This window comes from Aythya fuligula, chromosome 10, assembly GCF_009819795.1.
Source record: "Aythya fuligula isolate bAytFul2 chromosome 10, bAytFul2.pri, whole genome shotgun sequence".
Classification (NCBI taxonomy): Eukaryota; Metazoa; Chordata; class Aves; order Anseriformes; family Anatidae; genus Aythya; species Aythya fuligula.
In genome coordinates, this window is record NC_045568.1 from 9,303,251 (window position 1) to 9,325,996 (window position 22,746).

The 22,746-nt window shown below is 63.4% G+C and overlaps 2 protein-coding genes across 3 annotated transcripts; both read left to right on the forward strand.

Moving 5' to 3' along the window:
• Positions 1 to 869: 869 nt before the first annotated feature.
• On the forward strand, positions 870 to 9,240 carry SEMA3G (semaphorin 3G). Its single transcript, XM_032194298.1, has 16 exons — positions 870 to 963; positions 3,380 to 3,540; positions 3,705 to 3,767; positions 5,035 to 5,154; positions 5,437 to 5,527; positions 5,654 to 5,770; positions 5,923 to 6,065; positions 6,286 to 6,400; positions 6,514 to 6,583; positions 6,684 to 6,828; positions 7,043 to 7,274; positions 7,371 to 7,462; positions 7,761 to 7,802; positions 7,911 to 8,124; positions 8,282 to 8,421; positions 8,506 to 9,240. Exons 1-16 carry the CDS (start codon positions 870 to 872, stop codon positions 8,950 to 8,952), a joined length of 2,286 nt encoding a protein of 761 aa, XP_032050189.1. The 3' UTR covers positions 8,953 to 9,240.
• A 2,256-nt stretch (positions 9,241 to 11,496) lies between these two features.
• Positions 11,497 to 22,735, forward strand: BAP1 (BRCA1 associated protein 1). Of its 2 annotated transcripts, none has more exons than XM_032194311.1 (17): positions 11,497 to 11,568; positions 12,808 to 12,837; positions 12,932 to 12,986; positions 13,366 to 13,498; positions 13,851 to 13,970; positions 14,356 to 14,417; positions 14,495 to 14,637; positions 15,149 to 15,227; positions 16,247 to 16,370; positions 16,710 to 16,827; positions 17,247 to 17,434; positions 18,133 to 18,266; positions 19,022 to 19,494; positions 19,586 to 19,746; positions 20,447 to 20,539; positions 20,992 to 21,064; positions 21,262 to 22,735. In XM_032194311.1, exons 1-17 carry the CDS (start codon positions 11,532 to 11,534, stop codon positions 21,393 to 21,395), a joined length of 2,157 nt encoding a protein of 718 aa, XP_032050202.1. In that variant the 5' UTR covers positions 11,497 to 11,531; the 3' UTR covers positions 21,396 to 22,735. The 2 variants fall into 2 exon arrangements, with proteins under 2 accessions (XP_032050202.1, XP_032050203.1); XM_032194312.1 differs by having other exon boundaries at positions 19,586 to 19,692.
• Positions 22,736 to 22,746: the final 11 nt, after the last annotated feature.

Genomic DNA, 22,746 nt, shown 5'->3' on the forward strand with positions numbered 1-22,746 from the left:
GGGCCGTGCTGGCAGGAGCCTGCCCAGGCAGGATTCAGCTCAGCCCAGGGCAGGGGGGCAGGAGCTGAGGTTAATCCTGCTCCCTTCCTACGGGATCTTCCCAGGGTGGCTCCCCAGGACCCTTGGGGCACGGAGCGCTGCGCGAGCCTGGGCAGGAGCCTCCGCGTTATCTGCCAGAGGTGCCTCGGGGCTCGGATCTGCTTCTTGCTCCCATCCCCACCCAAGGTGCTACGTTTGCTCCAGCTTTTTGCTCTGCCTTCCCCCTCGGGGAGCCAGGCCAGGGGCTCACCGGGCTGAATCGGGGTGGTTTTAGGCAAGTTGGGGCCGGCAGCGCTGCAGAGCCCTGCACGCACTGCAGGCTTCCCGTGCGCTGCTGGGGTGCTGCGTGCCAAGGGCTGGGGGCACGGCAGAGGGGTTGGGGTGCCCAGCCCGGGGTGCTTGGTCTCCAAGGTCCCTTCCTGTCCCCCCTGCTCACCTCGTGTCCCCAGCTGGCATGGGACCAGCCGTGCTTGGGGAGAGGAGCACCGTCCGGGGACAGGTTGGAGAGGGGGGGACCCTCCTTCCCCCTTCTTGCTCCAAGTCCTCGACGTGGGGGGAACCGAAGAGGGGACCCCAGTGCCAGGCAGCTGCTGCTCCCTGCCACAAACCCTGTGCCCTGCGACCCTCGGGGGGTGCTGAAGCAGCGGGGACAGCGGCTTCAGCACCCTCCTGCCCCAACCCTGCGCACCCGTTCCCCAAAGGATGCTTTGGGGCGCCCCCAGCGCCAGCTCCCGGGGCTGGGGGGGAGAGCCCGGGGCCGGGGCGGGCCGGGGCGGAGCTGCGGCCCCATAAAAAGCGGCGATCCCGGGAGCTGCGGCCCCGGCAGGAGGATGCGGGCGGCGGCGGCGGCGGCGCTTTGCTGGCTCTGGGGCTCGCTGCTGGCCGCGGGGCGCAGCCTGCCCCGGCTCCGCCTGCCCCACCGCGGTGAGCCGGGAAGGGGAGAAAAGGGGGGTGGGAAAGGGGTTTTTAGGGCCGGAGGGGTTGGGAAAAGGGGTTTTTGGGACCGGGATGGGGGTGGGAGGTCGCACCTTGCCGTGCGGGCTCCGCGGATGCGGGGAGCAGGGAAGCGTTTTGGGGAAACTGAGGCACGGGGTGAGGGGGGGCTGCCCTGCTGCCGGCACCCCTGGGTGCCAAGCGGGTGCTTTGCCCGCCTGGTTTTAATTCAGACCTTCCCCGCGGTCCTGTCCCTGCCTCATTAAGCCCCCGGCTTAACCCCCGAGCAGGTTGGAGCCCGGTTTGGCACCTGGGTGGGGGGCTGGAGAGCCTGGGGGGGGCGCGTCCAAGCGAGGAGCCTCTAAGAAGAGAAAACCAACACTTGCATAATGCCCGGGGAAAGGAAGGGCAGAGCCCCAGGAGCTGCCCAACGCAGCCCCGAGCCGAGGGCAAGCTGCTGGGGGCCCCCCCGGCCAAGCACTGGGGTCCAGAGCCCTGGGGGGGGGATGCTGGCTGCGCCCCGGGTCCTTCTTGCAGCCACCCCCCCCGTGTGGGAAGGGGGAAACTGAGGCACAGAGGGGGCTCCTTGCCCCAGGAGGTGACAGGTGCCCACCACAGCGGGGTCCTGCGGCTTCAGGCTGGGGTTGGCAGCAGCACGGGGAGGTTTCGGGGCCCCCAGCAGAGCTGGGCTGTGGGGTTTGGGTGCTGCCTCGGTGCCTGATGGGCTCCGGCACGAAGTCGGTCCCGTGGGAACTCCTGGGGACAGGCGGGCTCCCCATGGGAACCAGCAACCTTTTGAAGCTTTTTTTTATTATTATTATTATTATTTATTTCTTATTTTTGCCTTCTTAAGTTGATTGCTCTGTTCCTCTTCCAAATTGGAAGCAGAAGCCGAGATTTCCCACGAAACAAACGAATGTTTCAATTAAAACCATTAGGAGCCTCCGAACAGCCTCGGAAATGAACGCTGGGCAAAACCGAAGCTGCTTTCACTTAGTTTGTCAGCCCGGGGTGCGCTTGGCTCCGCTCGCCGGAGCGGCTTTTGAGGTGGAAAGAGGGGAAGTCTCCGTGCTCCGCAGCCGGGGGGGGGTGCCGGGCTGTCACCTCCCCCGGTGGCATTGCTGGGGTGGCGGTGGCCGTGTCCCCAGCTCACCCCGCTGCTGCTCCAAGTCCCCGTTTTCCTTCCGTGTTGGCTTCCAGCAGCGGGGCTGAGCGTGGAGAAGGGCATGTCTCCGCCGCACATCCCAGCACGTCGCAGCCCCCAGCTCCCTGTCATCCCCTCGAGGGGCTCCTGAATTGCTGTGGTGGTGCTGGCAAAGCCGGGGGGGGGCTCTTTGGGGCCCCTCATGCTGGAGAAAGGACGGGGGGCATGGCGGGGTGATGCTTTTTGGAGGGGGAAGGTGCCCGGTGCCAGCGTAAGGCGAGGCGCAGGAGGAATTTGCCAGGGCTGGGGAGAAGGGCAAGCCTTGCTTGAAACAATACGAGCAGCCCGACGGCTTTGCCAATGTTATTCTGAGCTGGGAAAATATTATTGCTGGGCAAGAATAGAAGGAGACGCCGGTGTTTTCCCGGGCTGGGCCCAGGGAAGCAGGAGGAGCAGAGATGCTGGCACAGGGGGGTGCTCAGGGGCCGAATGACCCCAAGAGATGGGGCTGGGGCCACCGGGTGTCCCGGGCTGCTGGTGGCCCAGCCGAGCAGTCCCAGTGCCTCCTCTGCTCCTGGGGACAGATCCGAGCCATGGAGGGGACAGCCCGGCTGGGGACAGGGACTGCAGCAGCTGCAGGCTCCCCCAGGGCAGGCCGCAGAGGGTGCGGTGCATCTGGGGACAGCCGTCAATGGCTCTTTGTCCTCCTCCTCCTCCTCCCTTCGGCTGTCTTGGAGGCCTGGCCCGGGGTCGGCGCCACGGTTTCGGGGCCCAGTGAAGCCGAACCGCCTCCCCTTGCCCTCTCCCTCCCAGCTGGGGGGGCGCTGAGCTTTGGCAAGCCTCCACTTCCCCCTTGTGTCACCCCTGAAGTCATTTCCTATTGTTTGGGGATCCCATGGGATTCAGGCACCGACCCGCTTGGGGAGCCTGGAGCTGGTTGCTCTGGGCCCAGCGGCAATGTCCTCCCCTGGGATGTGGTGTCCCCGTGCCCGTGCCTTCACCCCGAGCATCAGCCCCATTGCGTGTCCCTACTGTGAGCACTCCCACCACCCTTCCAGGCTGCACACAAGCCCAGCTGCCCCACACTGGGACACGTCCACCCCACCCCACGATGCCCCTTTGCTCCAGCATCCTCCCATGCCCTGGCTGCTGCAAGGAGGGGGCTCCTTCCCGGGGACAGGAGCCCTGGTGACACCAACCAGCACCCTGGGGGCTTTTGGGGTTGGGGTGGCTCCTGCTGACGCTGCCTTCCCTGCCCGACAGAGCTGCTGAGCACCAACCGCTCCGTCCTTTTCTTTGGCCACCGAGGCTTCCTGGGCTTCCGCACGCTCTACCTGGACGAGTACCGGGACCGGCTCTTTGTTGGGGGCAAGGACGCGCTCTACTCCCTGCGCCTGGACAGGGCCAGCACCGACACCAAGGAGGTGAGCGTCCTGCACCCAACCGTGGCGGTCAGAGGGCAATTAGCTGGCAGCTAATTACCCGCAGCTCCTGGGTGCTGAGCAGGGTCCCGCTGGGGATGTGGCTTCCCAAGGGGTCAGTGCCTGCCGTCCCCTCCACCTGCCCCAAAAGGCTCTTTGTGTTCCAGATCTACTGGCCGCCCCTGCCCGGGCAGACGGAGGAGTGTTTTCGGAAGGGGAAGGACCCAGGGGTGAGTCTCTCCCCGCACCCCTGAGCTGAGGGGGTCCCCTTGTACCCCACCCTGGAGCTGGTTACTTCTAGGACAGGTTGTGGCACCACGGGGCTAAAACTGAGGCAGGGAGCTGCTGCCCAGGCCTGGCTGTTTATGATCCTTGCACTGAGCTCTCCACATCCCATCTCTGGGATGCCCCACGCAGGCAGGAGCTTGGAAACCTGAGCTCAGGGGGTCCCAAGCCCCGGTCCTGGAGCTTCTCAGCATCCCTGTGTGGCAGGGTACCCGTGCGCCGAGCTGCGCGTGGTCTCAGCAGGGAAGTTTTGGAGGGTGGTGCGCCGTGCCGGCCGTCCCGGCCATCCCCCAGCGATGGGAAATCTGCAGCTCGATCCGGTTCGGTGACCTCGTTCCCCTCTTTGCAATTACTTTGCGTCCCCCCTGCCCTGACATGAAACAGGAGTAAGGCAGGGGGGAGCCGGCCAGAGCCCCCAGGCTCCCCCAGCCCAGACAAATCACTCCCAGCATGTTTATTTTCCAAGCTCTGACAGATCCAAGCTGGGAGAGCCTCGACTTTTTTTTTTTTTTTTTCTTATGTGTATTTTTTTTAACTCACCATTGCAGAGGCTCTTTGCAAAGGGAAAATAAACAGCGGGGAGGCCGGGGACCCCTGGGGCAGCTCGGTGGCGGGGCTCCCAGCAGCCAGGGGCCTCACGCCCTGCGCAGGGGACCGCAGAGGAGGGCGGGCAGGGCTGGGCAAGCAGCCGAGCAGAAGGACAAACCTGATGGGGACCGTCCTATCTTGCCTCCCCTGTCCACACGAGGTGGAGGAAGAGGATGGTGGGTGCTGGAGTGAGCTCTTTGGGGGGTGCAGGGGATATGGCCACGGTGTGGAGGGTGAATTCCTCATCGCTGTGTCCCCACGACGGGTCGGAAGGTGTCCCCAGTGGAAGGGACCATCCTGGGCAGCACTGTCAGGGGCTGCCCTGGGTCCGGAGGCAGCCGAGGGCGGCCGTGGGGCTCCAGCTCTGTCTCCCGCGTTTCCTCCCTTTGTTTCCTCCACTTCACCCAGTGCGAGCAGGAACGTGATGGGGGAAGGCCCAGCAAAAAGCCCGATCCCTCTGCGATGAGCTGGGGGCTTGGGTTGGCAGAGCCCAACCCCGGCAAGCCCTGGCGGAGCCGTGAGCTGCACCTCTGGGTGCAGGCAGAGCTCAGAGGCCCCGTGTCGCTGGGGGGGGCGATGCAGCGGGGTCCCTGCAAACCTCCCCCTTCGTGGCCCTCTCCCCAGACCGACTGCGCCAACTACATCCGCCTGCTGCACCCCTACAACCGGACCCACCTGCTGGCCTGCGGCACCGGCGCCTTCCACCCCGTCTGCGCCTTCGTCTACGTGGGGCACCGCGGCGAGGTAGGCGCCTGGCTCGGGGTGGTGTCCTCAGCCTCCTTGTCCCCATCTTCCTCCTTCCCGGGGGTTTTAGGCTGAGTGGGGACGCTGGATCTGGTGTTTGCCCCAGCTGGGAACCAGCCCCGTGTTGCCCTTGCCCTTCCTCACCTCTCCGGCCACGGCGTCCCCGTGGTGGCAGCGGTGCGGGTGGCGTTTCCTCCTCTCCCAGTCCCCAGTCCCCGGTGTGAGCCCCAGGTGGGCCCCCCCGGTGTGTCCCCGTCACAGCCTCGCTGTCCCCAACCCCAGCATGCCTTCAGCTTGGATCCCACCAGCGTGGAGAGCGGCCGGGGCAGGTGCCCACACGAGCCCGACGGCGCGTTCGCCAGCACGGTCATCGGTGGGTTGCCGTCCCCGGGGACCTCGGGGTGCTGGGCGCAGGGACCGGGGGGCTGAGGGGAGGGGGACACCGGTCCCCGTGCCACCAGCTGGGGGTGGCCGGGGGCTCTCAGGGTGTCTCTGCCAGGTGGGGAGCTCTACGCCGGCCTCACCGCGGACTTCCTCGGCCGTGACCCCGGCATCTTCCGCAGCACGGGGACGCGCTCTGCGCTGCGCACCGAGGTGGACCAGCGCCTGCTCAATGGTAACGGTGCCCCCAGCCCCACGGCACAGCATGGGGGGCACGGGGGGAGCCCCCTGGCTGGGCTTTCCTCACCCATTCCCCGCTGTCACGCGCGGCCCGGAGGCGGCAGCCGTGCCTTTTGTCCCCACCTGATGCTCCTAGCTCTCTCCTAGAGCCCAAATTCGTGGCGGCCTTCCTGATCCCGGACAACGACGACCGGGACAACGACAAGGCCTATTTCTTCTTCACGGAGAAGGTGGTGGAGGCAGATGGCAGGGAGCACGCCGTCGTCAGCCGGGTGGCACGGGTCTGCGTGGTGAGACGCCAGCGGCACCGCAGCAAGCACTGCAGGGGATCACCCCTGGGCCGGCTCTGCGCCCATTTTTTGGGGGCAGAAGTCCTGGGATGGGTTTTTGTAGCGGTGGCTGTACGTGGAAGGTGGGGCAGAAGGCTGGAGGGTGCTGCCCACCCAGGGGGCTGCCGAGGGGCTGTTTGCTCAGTCGTAGCAGTGGCCCTGATGCTCCCCGTCCCTGCAGAATGACGCTGGAGGCCAGAGGGTGCTGGTCAACAAGTGGAGCACCTTCAACAAAGCCCGCCTGCTGTGTTCTGTCCCCGGCCCCGGCGGCATCGACACCCACTTTGACGAGCTGGGTAAGGGGTGGGGAGCACCCCAGGGACCCTGCGGGTGCCGCTCCCTCGTTTGGTGGCTTTGAGTGGCTCCTGGGCCACCAGCGAGTCCCAAGGCTTGGGTTTCTCCTCCGCAGAGGATGTCTTTTTGCTGAGGACAAGGGATGGGAAGAGCCCGGAGATCTACGCCCTCTTCAGCACCGTCAGGTGGGTGGCTCAGCACCAGCCCCAGCCCTTGGGGACACCCAGCCCTGGCCTGCCCATCGCCACCGATGGGGTCTGAGCTCCCTTTGCTGTCCCCTTCCAGCCACATCTTTCGGGGCTCTGCTGTCTGCGTCTACCGCATGGCCGACGTCCGCGAGGTCTTCAACGGGCCCTTCGCACACCGCGAGAGCCCCCTGCACCAGTGGGCAGCCTACGAGGGCCGCGTGCCCTACCCCCGCCCAGGCGTGGTGAGCGGTCCCTGGGGGGCTGATCCCCTCCTCCAGGCCGGGGGGCGATGGGGCCGAGCCCCCCTTGCCCTATTGGGGTCCTGATGGGGTTCCCGTGGGATCTGCCCAAATGGGGTCCCTCTGGGATCCGCCCCGAGGTTCCTCTTTTGGGGAGGAACCCAAACAGTTCTCACCAAACCGGGCTGGGCGAACGGGGTCCCTCCTGTCCCCGCAGTGCCCCAGCAAGACCACCAACCAGCCCCGGCGGCCCTACAGCACCACCAAGGACTTCCCCGACGAGGTGCTGCACTTCGCCCGCGCTCACCCCCTCATGCACAAGCCCGTGCGCCCGCGGCACCGCCGGCCGCTGCTGGTGAAGGCCGACCTGCAGCACCGCCTGCTGCAGCTCGTGGTGGACCGCGTGGACGCCGAGGACGGGCAGCACGACGTCCTCTTCTTGGGGACGGGTAAGCGGGGCGGGCAGGGCGGGCGGCATGCAGGGGATGGGTGCCGGGGGTGGCCCGCGAGGGCTGGAGGTCGCGTCTCTGTCCTCCTCCTGGCAGATGCGGGCTCGGTGCTGAAGGTGGTGGTCCTGCAGAAGCCAAACTCGGCCGGGACCGAGGAGATCGTCCTGGAGGAGCTGCAGGTTTTTAAGGTGAGTTTTGCTGCGAGGGAAGGGAGCGGTGGGGTGGGCACTGTGGATGCAGCTCGGGGATGCATCCCTCGGCTGGAGGGATGTCACCGTGCCGCTGGGCACCAGGAGGGTTCCTGTCCTCCCCTTCCCCGGGGTGGCAGAGGTGCCCACCCCCTCCAGGCTCCAGCAGCCAGAAGGGGGGAATGCGCAGTGTTTTCTGCCCCACACGCTCTCCTGGTGTCCCCCAGAGACCCCACATGCCCAGGGCTCCCTGGGGAGAGGCTTGGTCCGGCCTCACACCTGCCTCCCTCCCCTGCAGGCGCCTGTGCCCATCACCCAGATGGAGATCTCCGTCAAGCGCGTGAGTCCATTTCTCAGGGGCTGGGGGCGAGGGTGGGTGGCTGGGGGGGGCTGTGCAAGGTGGGGCCGGGTGTCACCGTGTCATTGCCGTGATGCTGCTGCCCCCCAGCAAACGCTCTACGTGGGCGCCAGCCTGGGGGTGGCCCAGGTGCGGCTGCACCAGTGCGAGAGCTACGGCACCGCCTGCGCCGAGTGCTGCCTGGCCAGGGACCCGTACTGCGCCTGGGACGGCACCGCCTGCACCCGCTACGTGCCCTCGGGCAAGCGCCGCTATGTGCGCCACACCAGCCCCGTGTACCAGTGTCTGGACCAGAACCTGACCGGTGAGAGGCTTGGGGTGAAGCGCCCCAGCCCGCGGTGCCCCCTAGGAGAAGCTGGGGGAGCCCGGGGAGCTCTGGTGGTGGTGGGGGACGGGCGCTTCGGCCCCACAGGGTGCCCACTTCTGTCCCCACCACGAGCGTGCCTCTGTCTCTGCCCCAGTGGACGATTTTGAGCACGTTGAAGAGAAGGTGCTGTACGGCATGGAGCACAACAGCACCTTCCTGGAGTGCGTGCCCCGCTCCCCGCAGGCCAGCGTGCAGTGGTTCGTGCAGAGACCCCCGGATGAGCAGCAGGACGAGGTGAGACCCCAGCGCCTGCCCTTCCCCTTCCTTCCCCCATCCCCGTTCCTGCCAAGGACCCAACCTCACGGCCGTGGCCGCCAGGTGAAGACGGACGAGCGGGTGCTGCAGACGGAGCGAGGGCTGCTGTTCCGCCAGCTGCACAGCCGCGACGCCGGGGTCTACTCCTGCAAGACGCTGGAGCACGGCTTCACGCAGACGGTGGCCAGGACGTCCCTGCGGGTGCTCAGGGGCGAGCAGCTGCCCCGTGCCTCCCCCCGGCAGCGCGAGGACGAGCGCCCGCCCTGCCCGGAGCCCCGGCAGGCAGTGCCAGCTCCCAAAGCTTGGTTCAAGGACATCCTGCACCTCGTCAGCTCCGCTGACCGGCAGCGGGTGGAGGAGCAGTGCCTGCGCCTCTGGTGTGGCCACCGCAAGGGCAAGTTGGCCAAGGGCAAGCTCGCCCTGGCTGGCTTGGATGCGGGCAAGAAGGGGCGCACGGCCAAGCCCCAGGGTGAGAGGATCCGCGTGCCCCGGCAAGCTGCGGCCACTTAGAGCAGGGGACCCGTCTTCGAGCGGGCTTGCGGCTGCACAAAATCCTCCCGGCCCCAGGGCTGGCTCCTGGGCAGGTCCCTGTCACCTCGGGGGCTGCAGAGCCACCTCCCAAAGCGGGGCGTGCGGGGGAGATGCGATGGCACTGGGCCCCTCGCTCTTGCCAGGTGCCACCACCGGTCGCCTCGGGTGGGTATGGAGCCACGGTCACTGGGGTGGCAGTGACCCCGGGGAGCTTGCTGGCTTTCTCTGCAAATAAACGGGCCGAGCACAGTGCCAGCCCCCTCTTCACCTGTGGGGTGTCCAGGCTCTTTCCACAGCGCCTGCCTGGAGCCTCGGACAGGCACTTGCTCTCGGGGGTAAAAACTGAGCCCCATCGGCTGGATGGGGAGGCTGGGGCCATGCTGGGACGGGTGCAGTGTGGGACAGGGGCTCTCACGGCACAGCCCCTGGCCCGAGCCCAGCCTCTGTGCTGGGAAGCAGAGCGGCCTTTGTATGAAAGGGGAAAAGCAGAAGCAGGGCAGGCACGGGGCCAGCGCTGCTGCTCCCGTTCCTGGAAAGGGATCGCAGGCTCATCCCCGGCCCCGCTTCAACCCCTCATCTTGCCCCCAAGGGAAAGCACAAACTGTTTAGGGGCTGGGCAGGGTCAGGGAGGGTGGCAAATGGCTGTGGGCACGTTTGATCCATCCCTGGGTAAACATGGGAGAGGCTTGGGGTAAGGTCCCGCAGCCAGCGAGTAACTGCACCAGGACGGCAGGGGGCATGGGCAGAGGGGGCGGTGGGTTTTGGGGGGCAGCTGCTGAGCCCCAGGGCCTCCCCAAAACGCAGATCTCTGCCCTGCTATGGGTGCTGCAGGCCGCTGTGGGTGAGGCACTCGCCTGCTGGGAGCTCCGGCAGCCGGGCTGATAAGGATCTCCCCTTTCCCCGGGCAGCACGGCCCCACACAATGGTGTGAACTGCAGCTCTGCCGGGCCCAGCATTGTTCGAAGGCAGAGGAAGGGGAAAGAAAATAATAATAATTAAACCCCAAAATAGCTCGCACAAAGCCCGGGCTGGGTGATATCATCGCTCCTCCCTTACGAGCACTGGTGCTGCAGCACAACGGCTGCGTGCGGTGCGGCGCCTTTGGTGGGGGCAAAGTCCCCGGGTGTGCTGCCCGGCCCCACGTGAGGCTGTGGGGCTGGGCTGTGGGACTCAGACCTGTGTAGGGCTGAGCTGTGGGGCTGACCTGTGTGTGGGGCTGAGACCTGCATGGGGCTGAGCTTTGGGACTCAGACCTGTGTGGGGCTGAACTGTGGGACTCAGACCTGTGGAACTCAGACCTGTGTGGGGCTGAGCCACCAGTGGGACTCAGACCTACATGGGGCTGTGGGACTGAACTGTGGGACTCAGACCTGTATGGGGCCGAGCCCTGCATTGGGCTGAGCTGTGGGACTCAGACGTGTGTGGGGCTGAGCTACCTATGGGACTCAGACCTGTATGGGGCCGAGCCCTGCATTGGGCTGAGCTGTGGGACTCAGACGTGTGTGGGGCTGAGCAATCTATGGGACTCAGACCCATGTGGGGCTGAACTGTGGGATCCAGACCTGTGTGGGGCTGAGCCCTGCGTGGGGCTGAGCCACCTGTGGGGCTGAGTTGTGAGACTCAGAGCTGTGTGGGGCTGAACTGTGGGGCCGAGCTGTGTGTGGGGCTGAGCTGTGAGACTCAGAAGTGCATGGGGCTGAACTGTAGGACTTAGACCTGTGTGGGGCTGAGCTGTGGGGCTGAGCCCTGTGTGGGGCTGAGCTGTAGGACTCAGACCCATATGGGGCTGAGCAGCGGGACTCAGACCTGTATGGGGTTGAGCTGTGGGGCTGAGCCCTGTGTGGGGCTGAACTGCGAGACTCAGAGCTGAATGGGGCTGAACTGTGGGACTCAGACCTGTGTGGGGCTGAACTGTGGGGCTGGGTGGTGTGTGGGGCTGAACTGTGGGAGTCAGACCTGCATGGGGCTGAGCTGTAGGACTCAGACCTGTGTGGGGTTGAACTATGGGACTCAGACCTGCGTGGGGCTGAACTGTGGGGCTGAGCAGTGTGTGGGACTCAGACCTGTGGAACTCAGACCTGTGTGGGGCTGAACTGTGGGACCCAGATCTGTGTGGGGCTGAGACACCTGTGGGGCTGAGTTGTAAGACTCAGAGCTGTGTGGGGCTGAACTGTGGGGCTGAGCCCTGTGTGGGGCTGAGCTGCGGGACTCAGAGCTGTGTGGGGCTGAACTGTGGGGCCGAGCTGTGTGTGGGGCTGAGCTGTGAGACTCAGAAGTGCATGGGGCTGAGCTGTGGGGCCGAGCCCTGTGTGGGGCTGATCTCCCCCCATCGGGCCGTGCCCCCCCCCCCCGCCGGGGCCTTTCTGTGGCGCCGCCTCCCGCGCCCGGCGCTGGCGGCGCGGTGACGTCACGCGGCGCGCGGTGCTGACGCTGAGGGGCCGGGGGAAGGAGGAGGAGGAGGAGGAGGAGGAGCGGGGGGGGGCCCGGAGCGGGGCCGGGCGGCGGCGGCGGCGGCGGGGCCGGACGGGACATGGCGGCACGGGCCGGGCCGCGGGAAGATGAATAAGGGCTGGCTGGAGCTCGAGAGCGACCCCGGTGAGGGAACGGGGGGGGCTCTGAGGAGGGTGGGGGCCGTGAGGGGCCTGTGAGGGGGGGGTGGGCCTATGGCGGGAGGGCCTGTGAGGGGTGTGGGGGGGGCTGTGAGGGGTGGGGGGCTATGGGGGGGGCTGTGGGGTGTTGGGGTAGTTGTGAGGGGGGTTGGGAGGGGTGGGGAGCCTGTGAGGGGGGATTTGAGGGGGTATGTGGGGGCTGGGTGGGGGTGGGGGGGCTGTGAGGGGGTGTGGGGGGGGCTGTGAGGGGTGGGGGGCTATGAGGGGGGCTGTGGGGGGTTGGGGTAGTTGTGAGGGGGGTTTGGGGGGGTTGGGAGGGGTGGGGAGGCTGTGAGGGGGTGTTTGGGGGCTGTGAGGGGCTGGGGGTGCTGTTTGGGATTTTGGGGGCTGTGAGGGGAGTGTGGAGGGGCTGTGGGGGCTGTGAGGGGTTGGGGGGGCTACGGGGGGGCTGTGAGGGGGGCGGGGTTTGAGGGGATGATTGGGGGCTGTGAGGGGCTGGGTGGGGGTGGGGGGGCTGTGAGGGGTGTGGGGTTTGTTTGGGGTTTTGGGGGCCGTGAGGGGTTGGGGGGGCTATGGGGGGACTGTGAGGGGTGGGGGTGCTGTTTGGGGTTTGGGGGGCTTTGAGGGGGATGTGTGTGGGGAGGGGGTTGTTTTGGGGGGGTGCTGTGGGGGTGGAAGCACCTCCAGGCCCCAGTTGGCTCGGGGAGGCCGTGGGGTGGGGGAGTCCCAGCAGGGTTCATGGGGGGGGGACAAGGGAGGTGGGAGGTGGGAGGCTGGGCCTGGGCGCTTTCAGGGAGCCTCAGGGGGGCTCCGAGCCCGGGGGGCTCTGTGGGGTGCAGCTGGGGTGTGCCACGGTGTGGGATGTTGCTGAAGCTCCTTGGTGCTCTGCAAAACAGCCCCAAATAGAGGAGTGGGTGACTTGTGTGAGCTGGGGGGGGCCGCCTGCTGCTGGCTGTCCCCAGCCTCGCAGGTGACCGAGGGCTGTGAGGGGGCTCCTACACCCTGTGTGTGTGGCTGCGGGCGGGCGGGCGGACAACGCTGTCACCCCGAGGAGCCCGGCACGCTGTGTGTGTGTCACAGCCCGACGCTGCCCCGTCCCTCTGTGCCCACGTTGGATCTGGGAGCTGGGATCCCAGCTGGGGGGGATTTTTTAGCTTAGAGGTGAAGCCCCCAGGGTTCTCCCTTCTCCGTTAAGAAGAAACCTTTGGGTTTTGTCCCTTTCCAGGTCTCTTCACGCTCCTGGTCGAAGACTTTGGTGAGTCCGAGGCGCCCTCCCGGGAAGCTGGCTTCATGCTACCTCTCGCCCTTTCTTGGTAGCCTTGGTACCAGCTTCTGCCCTTTGTTTGCAGGGGTCAAGGGGGTGCAGGTCGAGGAGATTTACGATCTGCAGAGCAAGTGCCAGGGGTAAGTCACGGGCTCGAAAGCGGGGTTTTGTTGAGCAAAATGCGTCTGTGAGCCTGGGAGCTCCTCGCCAGGCACTGGGAAGGGCACACACAAGGCCATCGGTCCCAGAGGTCAGCGTTGGGGTGGGCGAGCTCCTGCTTGTGTGGTAACCCAGTTGGCACCACAGGCTGCGAGGGCAGATGGGCCCCAGGCACAAAAATGCACAGAGCAAGACCTGGTGTGGGGCAGCCTTCAGGGATTAAGCCCTCTGCCCCGTGGTCGCTTCCAGCGGGACGTGGTGGTGGTTCTGCTTTCCCTGCCGTGTGAGACGGCGGTGGGGCAGCCCCAGAGCTGTGCACGCTCTGCCCAGCGCGCTGCAGCCGCTGACTCCTCTCCGCAGCCCCGTGTACGGCTTCATCTTCCTCTTCAAGTGGATCGAGGAGCGCCGCTCGCGCCGCAAGGTCTCGACCCTGGTGGATGAGACGTCGGTGATCGACGATGACATCGTCAATAACATGTTCTTTGCTCACCAGGTGGGCTGGGGGCACCTCGGGGAGGGCTGGCGGCGAGATCTCCCCTGGGTGGTGAGGCAAAAGGAGCTGCGGGTGGGGAAGGAGATCTCCTTCCCGGGGGTCTCTGCCCTGAGCCACAGCTTGGAGGGACCCAGGGGAGGGCTGAGAGCCTGACTAAGGCCCGTGCTGCCAGCAGGTGCCCACAGGGGCACGGTGGGGCCTGCTGAAGGAGGCCGATCTCCTCTGCCCCTCCGAGAGAGCAGCTGTACCTCAGGTCGCTGTTCCACGAGCGGTTTTTGGGTTATTGGTGACAGGGGGGGTCATCAAACAAGCGCTGTTCCTGCTGCTGACTGGTCCTTGTGTCGCCCCCCAGCTGATCCCCAATTCCTGCGCCACCCACGCCCTGCTGAGCGTCCTCCTGAACTGCAACAATGTGGACCTGGGCCCCACGCTGAGTCGCATGAAGGATTTCACCAAAGGATTCAGCCCCGAGGTAGGGGGTGGAGGCGTGTGGGGCTGTGCAGCGCTGTGACCCTCTCCTGCTCCCCTCAGGACCCTGCTGTGGCGAGCTGGCTTCTCCGCAGCCCTTCCTGGCTGCCTGAGCGTCACGAATTTGATCTGTGATCAAATGCACTCCTGCCTTCACACCTAGCTCGCAGTCTGTGCTCTCTACAGCTGTAATCCCCCCTCACGTCTCCTTGGAGTGTTCCTTTCCTCACGGGTCTTTACCTTGTAACTCAGCAGAGCGCAGTTACGAGCTGCTGGGAGCTGTTCTTCAAGCCCTGCGTGTGGACGGAGGGAGCGGGGAGCTGGCGGGTGGAGCACTTTGTTATTTTCTTACCACTTCTCCGTTGTTTCCCTCTCCTGCTCTTCTGCAGAGCAAAGGCTATGCCATCGGCAATGCCCCCGAGCTGGCCAAGGCCCACAACAGCCATGCCAGGTGAGCCAGGAAGCCTCTCGCAGCGCGGTTCTGCTGGAGCGGGCTCCCCGCTCACCTCCTGCCTCTCGCCCTCGCAGACCGGAGCCTCGGCACCTACCGGAGAAGCAGAACGGCATCAGCGCTGTGCGCACCATGGAGGCTTTTCACTTCGTCAGCTACGTCCCCATCAAGGGGCGGCTGTTTGAGCTGGACGGGCTGAAGGTCTATCCCATCGACCACGGTAAGAACCTGCCCGCCACTGCTTGCTGACACAGTTGGAGGGACAGCCTGGTTTGCCCACGTTTGTGTTGTCTTTCATTGTGAGTGAGCGTTAGCTGGGCTTCGTGGAGAATCATTCCAGCAGCTCCCAGATTCGTCCTGAGTTTTGACAGCTCCTTTTGGAGCCTCTGTTGGAGTCTGTGTGTAGAAAACAATTACTTCTAGATGCATCGTGTTGCTTTTTTCCAGCCGTGCTGCTTTCCTCCACAGTTGCTCAGGGCCGTGAGGTCCTTCTGCAGCTCGGCGATGTGGCATCACGAGCAGAACCTGTCCCCTCCTCACTGCTCCCTGTGCCAAATAACTGCTGCGTGCTGAGGCCTGAGGTCCCCAGCAGAGATCCCAGCAGTACTGCTCGGGTTGCTCCTCTCACAATCCGGCTGGTTCTGTCTTTCAGACACGTGCTTATCCCTGCTAGGGCTTTGCTTCTGTTTCTCAGGCCCTGCGCTGCTAATTCTGGCTCTGCCTTTCTCCAGGGCCGTGGGCTGACGACGAAGAATGGACGGACAAAGCCAGGAGGGTGATCATGGAGCGCATCGGCCTGGCCACTGCAGGGTAATGTCCCAGCCCTGCTGCGGGCTCTGGGTCATCTCCTCTGCCCCTGGGTCATTTCTGCTGGGCTCTGATGAGTTGTGGGGGTGACAACGTTGCTTGGGAGGGGTGTGGGTGCGCTGCCTGGTCCCTTTCTTTGCCCCTGAGATCTGGAGCGTGCGGAGGAGCTGTGCTCAGTGTGGTGCAGTCCCTGCGAAGCGCCGTGTGGGACAGGAGTGGGAGGAAACACAAGGAATTAGGGATCTGTGCGCAGCTGCAGGGCTGCAGTCCTGTTGGGATCGTGGAGGTGAATCGTGAGCCAGCTGAGAGCTCGAGGGATAGGATTAGAGAGGAGATGGGTACGGGTGGCATCGCAGCGGGTGTCAGCTGTGGGCTGCCCAACCAGGAAGACGAGTGGGTGAGGCCTTCCACAGACAGCTGGAAGTAGCCTCGTGTTCCCCATGGGGGCCTTCAGCCCTCCTGGTATCTGCTGGAGGGCAGGTGCTGATCTGGGCAGTCAGGAGAGGAATTTGGGGACTGGAGGAAAGCAAATGTCACTGCTGCCTTCAAGAAAGTCAGAGGGAGAGCCCAGGGAACTGCAGGCCAGTCAGCCTTACCTGGACCCCCGGAACTGTGATGGAACAGCTCGTCCTGGAAACCATTTCCAGCCACGTGAATGACAGGAAGGTGATCAGAGGTAGTCAGCGTGGAGCACACCACAGGGCAGTGGTGCCTGACCTACCAGGCATCCTCCTGGGGTGAGCTGACTGCCTTGTGGACGAGGGAAGCTTGTGGACGAGGGAAGAGACGTGGATATTCTCTGCCTTGACTTCAGCGAGGCTTTTGATCTGTCTCCTGGGAGATTCCCATAGAGAAGCAGCAGTGTTACGGTGTCAGATGAGCAGGCAGCGAGGTGTTTTGAAGCCTGGCTGAAGAGCTGGGTTCAGAGGGTGGTGGTCAGAGGCACGGCCTCGTTGGAGGCCCGGAGCTAGCGGAGTGCCGCAGGGGTCGGTCAGCGTGAGGTCTGCTCTGACTCCCCGCAGGGAGCCGTACCACGACATCCGTTTCAACCTGATGGCCGTGGTGCCCGATCGGAGGATGAAGTACGAGTCCAAGCTTCACATCCTGAAGATGAACCGCCAGACCGTGCTGGAGGCCTTGCAGCAGGTAGGAGAGCCCGGGTCCCGAGGGAGTGCAAGGTTCAGATGGTAACAGGCTCTGCTCTCAGGGGATCTCGCTGTGCTGTAAGGACCCTGCGTGGTTCTTTTTTGTTTGTTTTTTCTCTTTGTGAGACCTCCTCTGGGAAGAGGAGATGTCCTTGTTGCTGCTTGCCCTTTTGCTGCTCACCTGGGAGGTTGTCCATAAAGCTGGTGGTTGTTGTGTGCGTGGGCGCTCAGAGGTTGGCTTGCCCTCACACATTCTCCCTCGGTGATGCCCTAGGGGGAGCAGCGTGCTTTGGGTCGCCCTGCTCTGGTGCTCACTTCTGCTCCATCGTTTGCCTTCAAGCTTATCCGAGTCACTCAGCCTGAGCTGATCCAGACCCAGAAGTCTCAGGAATCTCAGTCTACCGAAGAGACAAAGCCAGCCAGCAGCAAGACCGTGGCTCCAGAGAGCACCCATCCAGGTAGGTCCCCGTGCCAGGGGTGTTGCAAGCCAGCGTGGCCCGCTCTGAAGCGAGCACATCCTGGCATAGGCTGGTGATGGTGTCTGGCCGACCTGGAGCTTGAGAACCTTCTATGGTTGGCTTCGTTTTTCTTTTCCTCTGGCCCCAGCTCCACGTGCAGCGTGCTGGGATGTGGCTGACCAGGCCTGCTGTAGATACTGGAGTGCCTGGGAGGAGTGTTGGAGGGAAACAGGGCTTGAAAAGGGGGAGGGCTTAAGTCTGGGGACACTTGTGACAGCTGGAAGCGGGGTGGGAAGCGGCTGTGATGCTCTGCTCGTGCTCTGGTGGAGCATACGAGCTCGTGGGACAGGAGAGGGGTGGCGGAGGGCGCTGAGTAGCCAGCAGTGGAAGTGAGAGGCTGTGCGGTGCCTGTGTTGCAGACAGCACTGATGAGCCCACGAGCCAGGGCCACCCCGCGGCCACACAGAGCCCACCCACCCGCTCCAAGCCAGTGGTGAAGACGTCGGCAAGCACCATCAACGGGGCGCCTCCGGCAAACCCCAACCCCATCATGCAGAGGTTGCCGGCCTTCCTGGATAACCACAACTACGCCAAGTCGCCCATGCAGGTGGGTTGGAGCTCCAGGCTCCTGTCAGGGGTGCTGCTGGCCTTCCGCTCCGAGTCCCCCACCTCCAGGGGGTTGTTGCTGAGCAGGTCTCAGCCTTTCCCTGCCTCGCAGCGTGCCTGCCCTCGTGCTGCTCGGGCTGGAAGGGCAGAGGGTAAAAAATGACCCGACAAAAGAGGTTGGCTCTAACGTGGGTCGCTGGGTTGGTGTGAATCACTGCATTGTGGGGGAACATTGGTGTTGGAGTGAAGGGGGCTGGGCAGGGACAGTTTGCTCACACAGACTTCATGGTTGAGCCAAGTGCCAAGCTTCCCATGGGAGCCACATCCAGGAGCTGCCGTTGGAGGACTGGGGAAGATCTGGGTTGAGGGCTGTGGGGTGGCAAAGCACAGAGCCCAGCTCCCTTTTTTGCTGCTGACCTGGGTATACTCAAGCCAGTAATGCTTAAATGGACCCAAACTGTGAGCTCGGGTGTCTCCTGGCTGCTGACACTCTGCGTCCAGGTCCTGGTCTGCACCAAGCTCGATCCAGAAGTACCACGGACAAGCTCGCAGCCAGAGCAGTTGCACGGGGGGCAGCTGTTCCTCACGGGCACGGGGAGCAGCTATTTCCAGCTGAGCAAGTGTACACAGGAGTTCTGTCCACGGGGCTCTTCCTCCTCCCCCCGCAGTCGGCAGGCTGTCAGCGGTGGTGTTTTGCAGGAGGAGGAAGACCTGGCGGCAGGAGTGGGTCGCAGCCGGGTCCCGGTCCGACAGCACCAGCAGTACTCGGATGATGAGGATGACTACGATGATGATGAGGAAGAGGAAGTTCGTAACACCAACTCAGCCATCAGGTAACAGCTCGAACTGAGGCAGAGGGTGGTTTAGCTGTGTGCCTGACTCAGGGGTGCTGACCTTCGCAGAACTGCTTGCAGTGACTTACAGATCTCTTTCCTGAGCATGATTAGCTGTGTTACAGTCTGTGACTGCAACGTGTGTGCAATCTGGACGGTTTTTTAATTTGCCTGGCATTTTACTGTTCACTCCTTGGATTTTGTGAAACCTTTTTGTTGCTCTTCATAATCAACTCTGAATTTTGGCTGCCCTGAGTTAACCATGTATCTGGGACTTCTCTGCTTCCCCCCTTCTCCAAACATTCCTGAACAAAATGAATGGGCCAGCGCTGGGGGGCTCCTTCATAGCAAGCCCAGCTTTGCTTTTCTTTCTCCTAGGGCGTTTCTGGTTGCTGTGTGGGTGGTGGAGCTCGACCTGGGGAAGGTCACCTCATAGCTGACAAATTACCGGGCTTTTTGGGCAGAGGGTGTCAGCTGCACATCGGGGTGCCTGGTGGTTGAGGAAATGTGGTGTGCTGTGCTTGGGGGGGCTTCATTTTTTTCACCGCTCTGCAGGAGTACCTGCAGCTAGCAGCTTGGTGGGGTGGGCTGCTGCCAGAGATGCTGGTGGCAACGAGAGCAACCTAGAAATGTTCCAGGCCTTGCTTCATCCTAGCACATGGCCTCAGGTGCTGAGTGTGGGGCTGGCAGTGCCCGTGCTGGGCCCCCCAGCTCCTTCCCCCCACCTTCACCTTCCCTTCTGCATCCCTGGGCAGGTACAAAAGGAAAGGGCAAGTAAAGCAAGAGCACGCAGCGGGGTCTGCGGACGGCCAGCTCTCTGTCCTCCAGCCGAACACCATCAACGTCCTGGCCGAGAAGCTGAAAGAGTCGCAGAAGGACCTCTCCATCCCCCTGTCCATCAAGACGAGCAGCGGCGGAGCTGCCGTGGCGGTTGTCACTCACTCCCAGCCCTCTCCCACCCCCAGCAACGAGAGCACCGACACCGCCTCCGAGATCGGCAGCGCCTTCAACTCCCCGCTGCGCTCTCCCATCCGCTCGGCCAACCCCACCCGCCCCTCCAGCCCCGTCACCTCCCACATCTCCAAGGTCCTTTTCGGCGAGGAGGACGGGCTGCTGCGCATCGACTGCATGCGCTACAACCGGGCCGTCAGGGACCTGGGGCCCATCATCAGCTCCGGGCTGCTGCACCTCACAGAGGACGGCGTCTTTTGCCCGCTGGCTGTTGCAGGTAGGTGCCCGCAGTCCCTGGGGGGGGTGCCCCGTGGTGATGGGGCTGCGTCCTTTTGCTGTGGCTCCTAACGCTTCTCTCCTGTGCGCAGATGGGGGGAAAAGCTCCCCCTCGTCCATCAAACCCGGTGAAGAGGCCCAGGTTGCCATCAAACTGGAGGAGAAGGAGGGCAGTGAGGCCGGTGACAGCAAAGAGAAGGTGGGACTTGGCAGGACCAGTGATCACCCTGGGGGGGAAAAGTATTCTCCCAAGGTGAGTTTTGTGCTGCGACGGCCCTAGGAACACGGAGCCCCCCTGTGCTCGCCCAGAGACGCAGCAGCACCGGCAGTGACCGAACCACATGTGCACGGTGTCCCGCTCGCGTGCCGCCGCCGCCGTGCCTTGAGGCACAGGGCAGTGCAGGTTTTGTGCCTCGTATCCTCTTGGGATGCCCGTGTTGGCAGCGGGTAGAGCTGCTGCTTCGTGTGGTTGAGATGTTCTCCGTGCTCTACTTTGGGGACCCTGCTGAGACCCTGCCCGGGTCCCTTGGCACCCCAGCTCCCAGCCTGCCTTAATTTTATTGCCTGTCTCTGCCCCCTAGCCAGCAATAAGACCAGGCTTGGGCAGCACGAGCACACGGAGGTCTCCCTGCAGGATAGCTGCCTGGAAACATCTTCTGTTTTACTCAGAAGGGAAATCCTCAAGCTGTGTTAGTGAAAAGAATCAGGGGTGGGCTCAGGCAGAACATGCCTGTGAACAACAGCTCACCCGTGGCTAGCCTTAGCACCAGCTGATTGATTATCCTCACTCAGATGTTCCCTATAATGAAATGCTATTTTATTTTTTTCCCCTCTCTGGCAAGTGGTTTTTTGTTTTGATGAGGAACACCACCAGCTCACCCCTGCAGCTCTAGGGCTGTGTGCTGGCAGGCATGGGTCCGTCTGCTCACGTTTGCTCTGCTTGGTCCTGTCAGGAGCTGCTGGCACTGCTGAAGTGTGTGGAGGCAGAGATTGCAAACTACGAGGCCTGCCTGAAGGAAGAGGTGGAGAAGAGGAAGAAATTCAAGGTGTGTTTGTTGCTGGATCATTTATGTTGCTGATTTAGCTCCCTGAAGGCTTCCATCTGTGGTCAAGCTTATGTCAAAGTGGAGGGAGGGTGGTTCAGCTGAGAAGAGCGATGGGAACATCTGAGGTTTGTCCTGTTACCAAGCACAGCCAGGTACAGGAGCGCTCCTCCTAGGGCAGATAGAAACCCCTGGGCAGCCCAGGCTGGAGGAGGGTGGAGGAGCTCTGCAGCTGGGGCACTGCTGAGCATCAGCACTGCTAGGAGGAAGGGCCTGGAGGCCTGGCAGGGTTCCTCCTGTGCCTTCTTGTGTGCTGGGCTGGGGGCTGAGACCCTTCCTGCTCTGTTCCCTCAGCCTGGGGCTGGGCCAGGCACTACACTGGTTCTTGGCCCCGTGAGCTCTCCTTTCTCCCTGCCCCATTTGTAATTACGTATGAATCTGTGTTCTATTTGTAGATTGATGACCAGAGGAGAACCCACAACTACGATGAGTTCATCTGTACCTTCATCTCCATGCTGGCGCAGGAAGGTGAGATGTGGAAACAGGGGCGTGGGGTTCAGGTTCAGCTTGGGACCTCCCCCCACCGAGCTGCGGGGAGCTCTGTGGGCTTGGGGTGAGAGAGGGAGGGCCGTGATTTGGTGTCAGTAATGCCAGCAGCCTCTCCAGCGCGTGGTGGCCATCCACAGCACTTCATTACAGCAGCTGTGCTGCCTCTGTCCCTGCAGGCATGCTGGCCAGTCTCGTGGAGCAGAACATCTCCGTCCGCAGGCGGCAGGGAGTCAGCATCGGCCGTCTCCACAAGCAGAGGAAGCCCGACCGCCGGAAACGCTCCCGTCCGTATAAAGCCAAGCGTCAGTAGTAGCCTTGGGGTCAAGACTGTGAGGAACTGGCCCCTGGGGCTTTGGGCAGTGGCACTTGGATGTATCTTACCCTTTGCCCGAGGAAGAGGGACCCTAGTGAGAAGCCCTTGGCTGAGGTGGAGCCTCGGGACAAACGGAAATTGGGTTTTCCTCCGAGCCTGAGTTGTGAAAGGCAGAACTGCCTTGTCTCAAGGAGAGACCCTGCAGCACCAGGCGAGCCTGAACTGCCCCCCTGGGCCGTGACCACACACAGATGCCCTGGGCCTGTGTCTCCGTGTCGTGGCTGGGGACTGCGGCAGGAGGGACAGAGCCCAACTGGTAGTGGTGGGACCGGTGTGGGGACACTGGTGCCGCTGGTGTGAGGCTGTGCTGGCCGCAGCTGGCTGGGGCTTGTGTCCTGTGTGTGCAGGCCTTCAGCTCTGTGCTTCCCCAAGCCCCTCACGGCTGTTTTCTGTTCCTCTCCCTCCCTTCACAAAATTGATGTTCTGGTTCTGAACCACACTTTGGCTCCTGGACGGAGCTGTTCTCCAGTATGGCTGGCCTGCGTGAATGCAGCTCTGTGCTGCCCCATTCCCCGAGCTGGCTGATGCTCCAGGGATGGCAGTGCCACCTCCCCACCCAGCCAGGCTCTCCTTTGGGCATTGCCCCCTTGTCCCCAGCCCTGTGGGGGTGCTGGGGGGCCCTGCTTCCACAGCAGCTCTCCTAGGGACCAGCTCTGCGGCCCTGGCCGGTGCCTTTGGGTCACACAGGGTTGCTCCAGCCCTTGTCCTGGGTTGGCCTTGGTGCTGGGGTAGAAGCCAGATCTGGAGTTGGCTTGGTGCCCTTGATGGAGCCTTTTGGGGGGGAAGAGGTGACAGCGTAATACCCAAGGCACAAAGGGAGCCTCGTGGGCAGACAAACTGGGGGCAGCCCAAAACTGCTTCTCCTGCCCAAGCTCCTCACTGGTTGCCACCCAAGAGCCTGCTGGTGAGGGCAGCGCCCTGGTTCGTACTGCAGCACACTGGCACAGCCTTCCTGCCAGCCCCATCAGCGCTCCTGCAAGTGGTTTTCTCCCCCAGCCTCAGCAGCCTGGCAGAAATCTCAGAAGCCAAAGGTTGGTGCCTCTCCCCAGAGGTGAAGGCAGGAGGAGCTGAGCTGGGGCCAAGGGGAACAGAGACAGGAGAGGACTGAATTTGCCGAACGGGAAAATTTGTACAGATCTTCACTGTGGAATGAAACTGTCTTTTTTTTTTTTATTATTTGTTGAAGGAAAGCAAAATCCTTCTTCTTGCTGTGTCTGATACCAAGTGCTGTACATAATGGATCTGTCTGAAGGAATAAAGCTATCCTGTAACAGCCATCCAAGGGCCT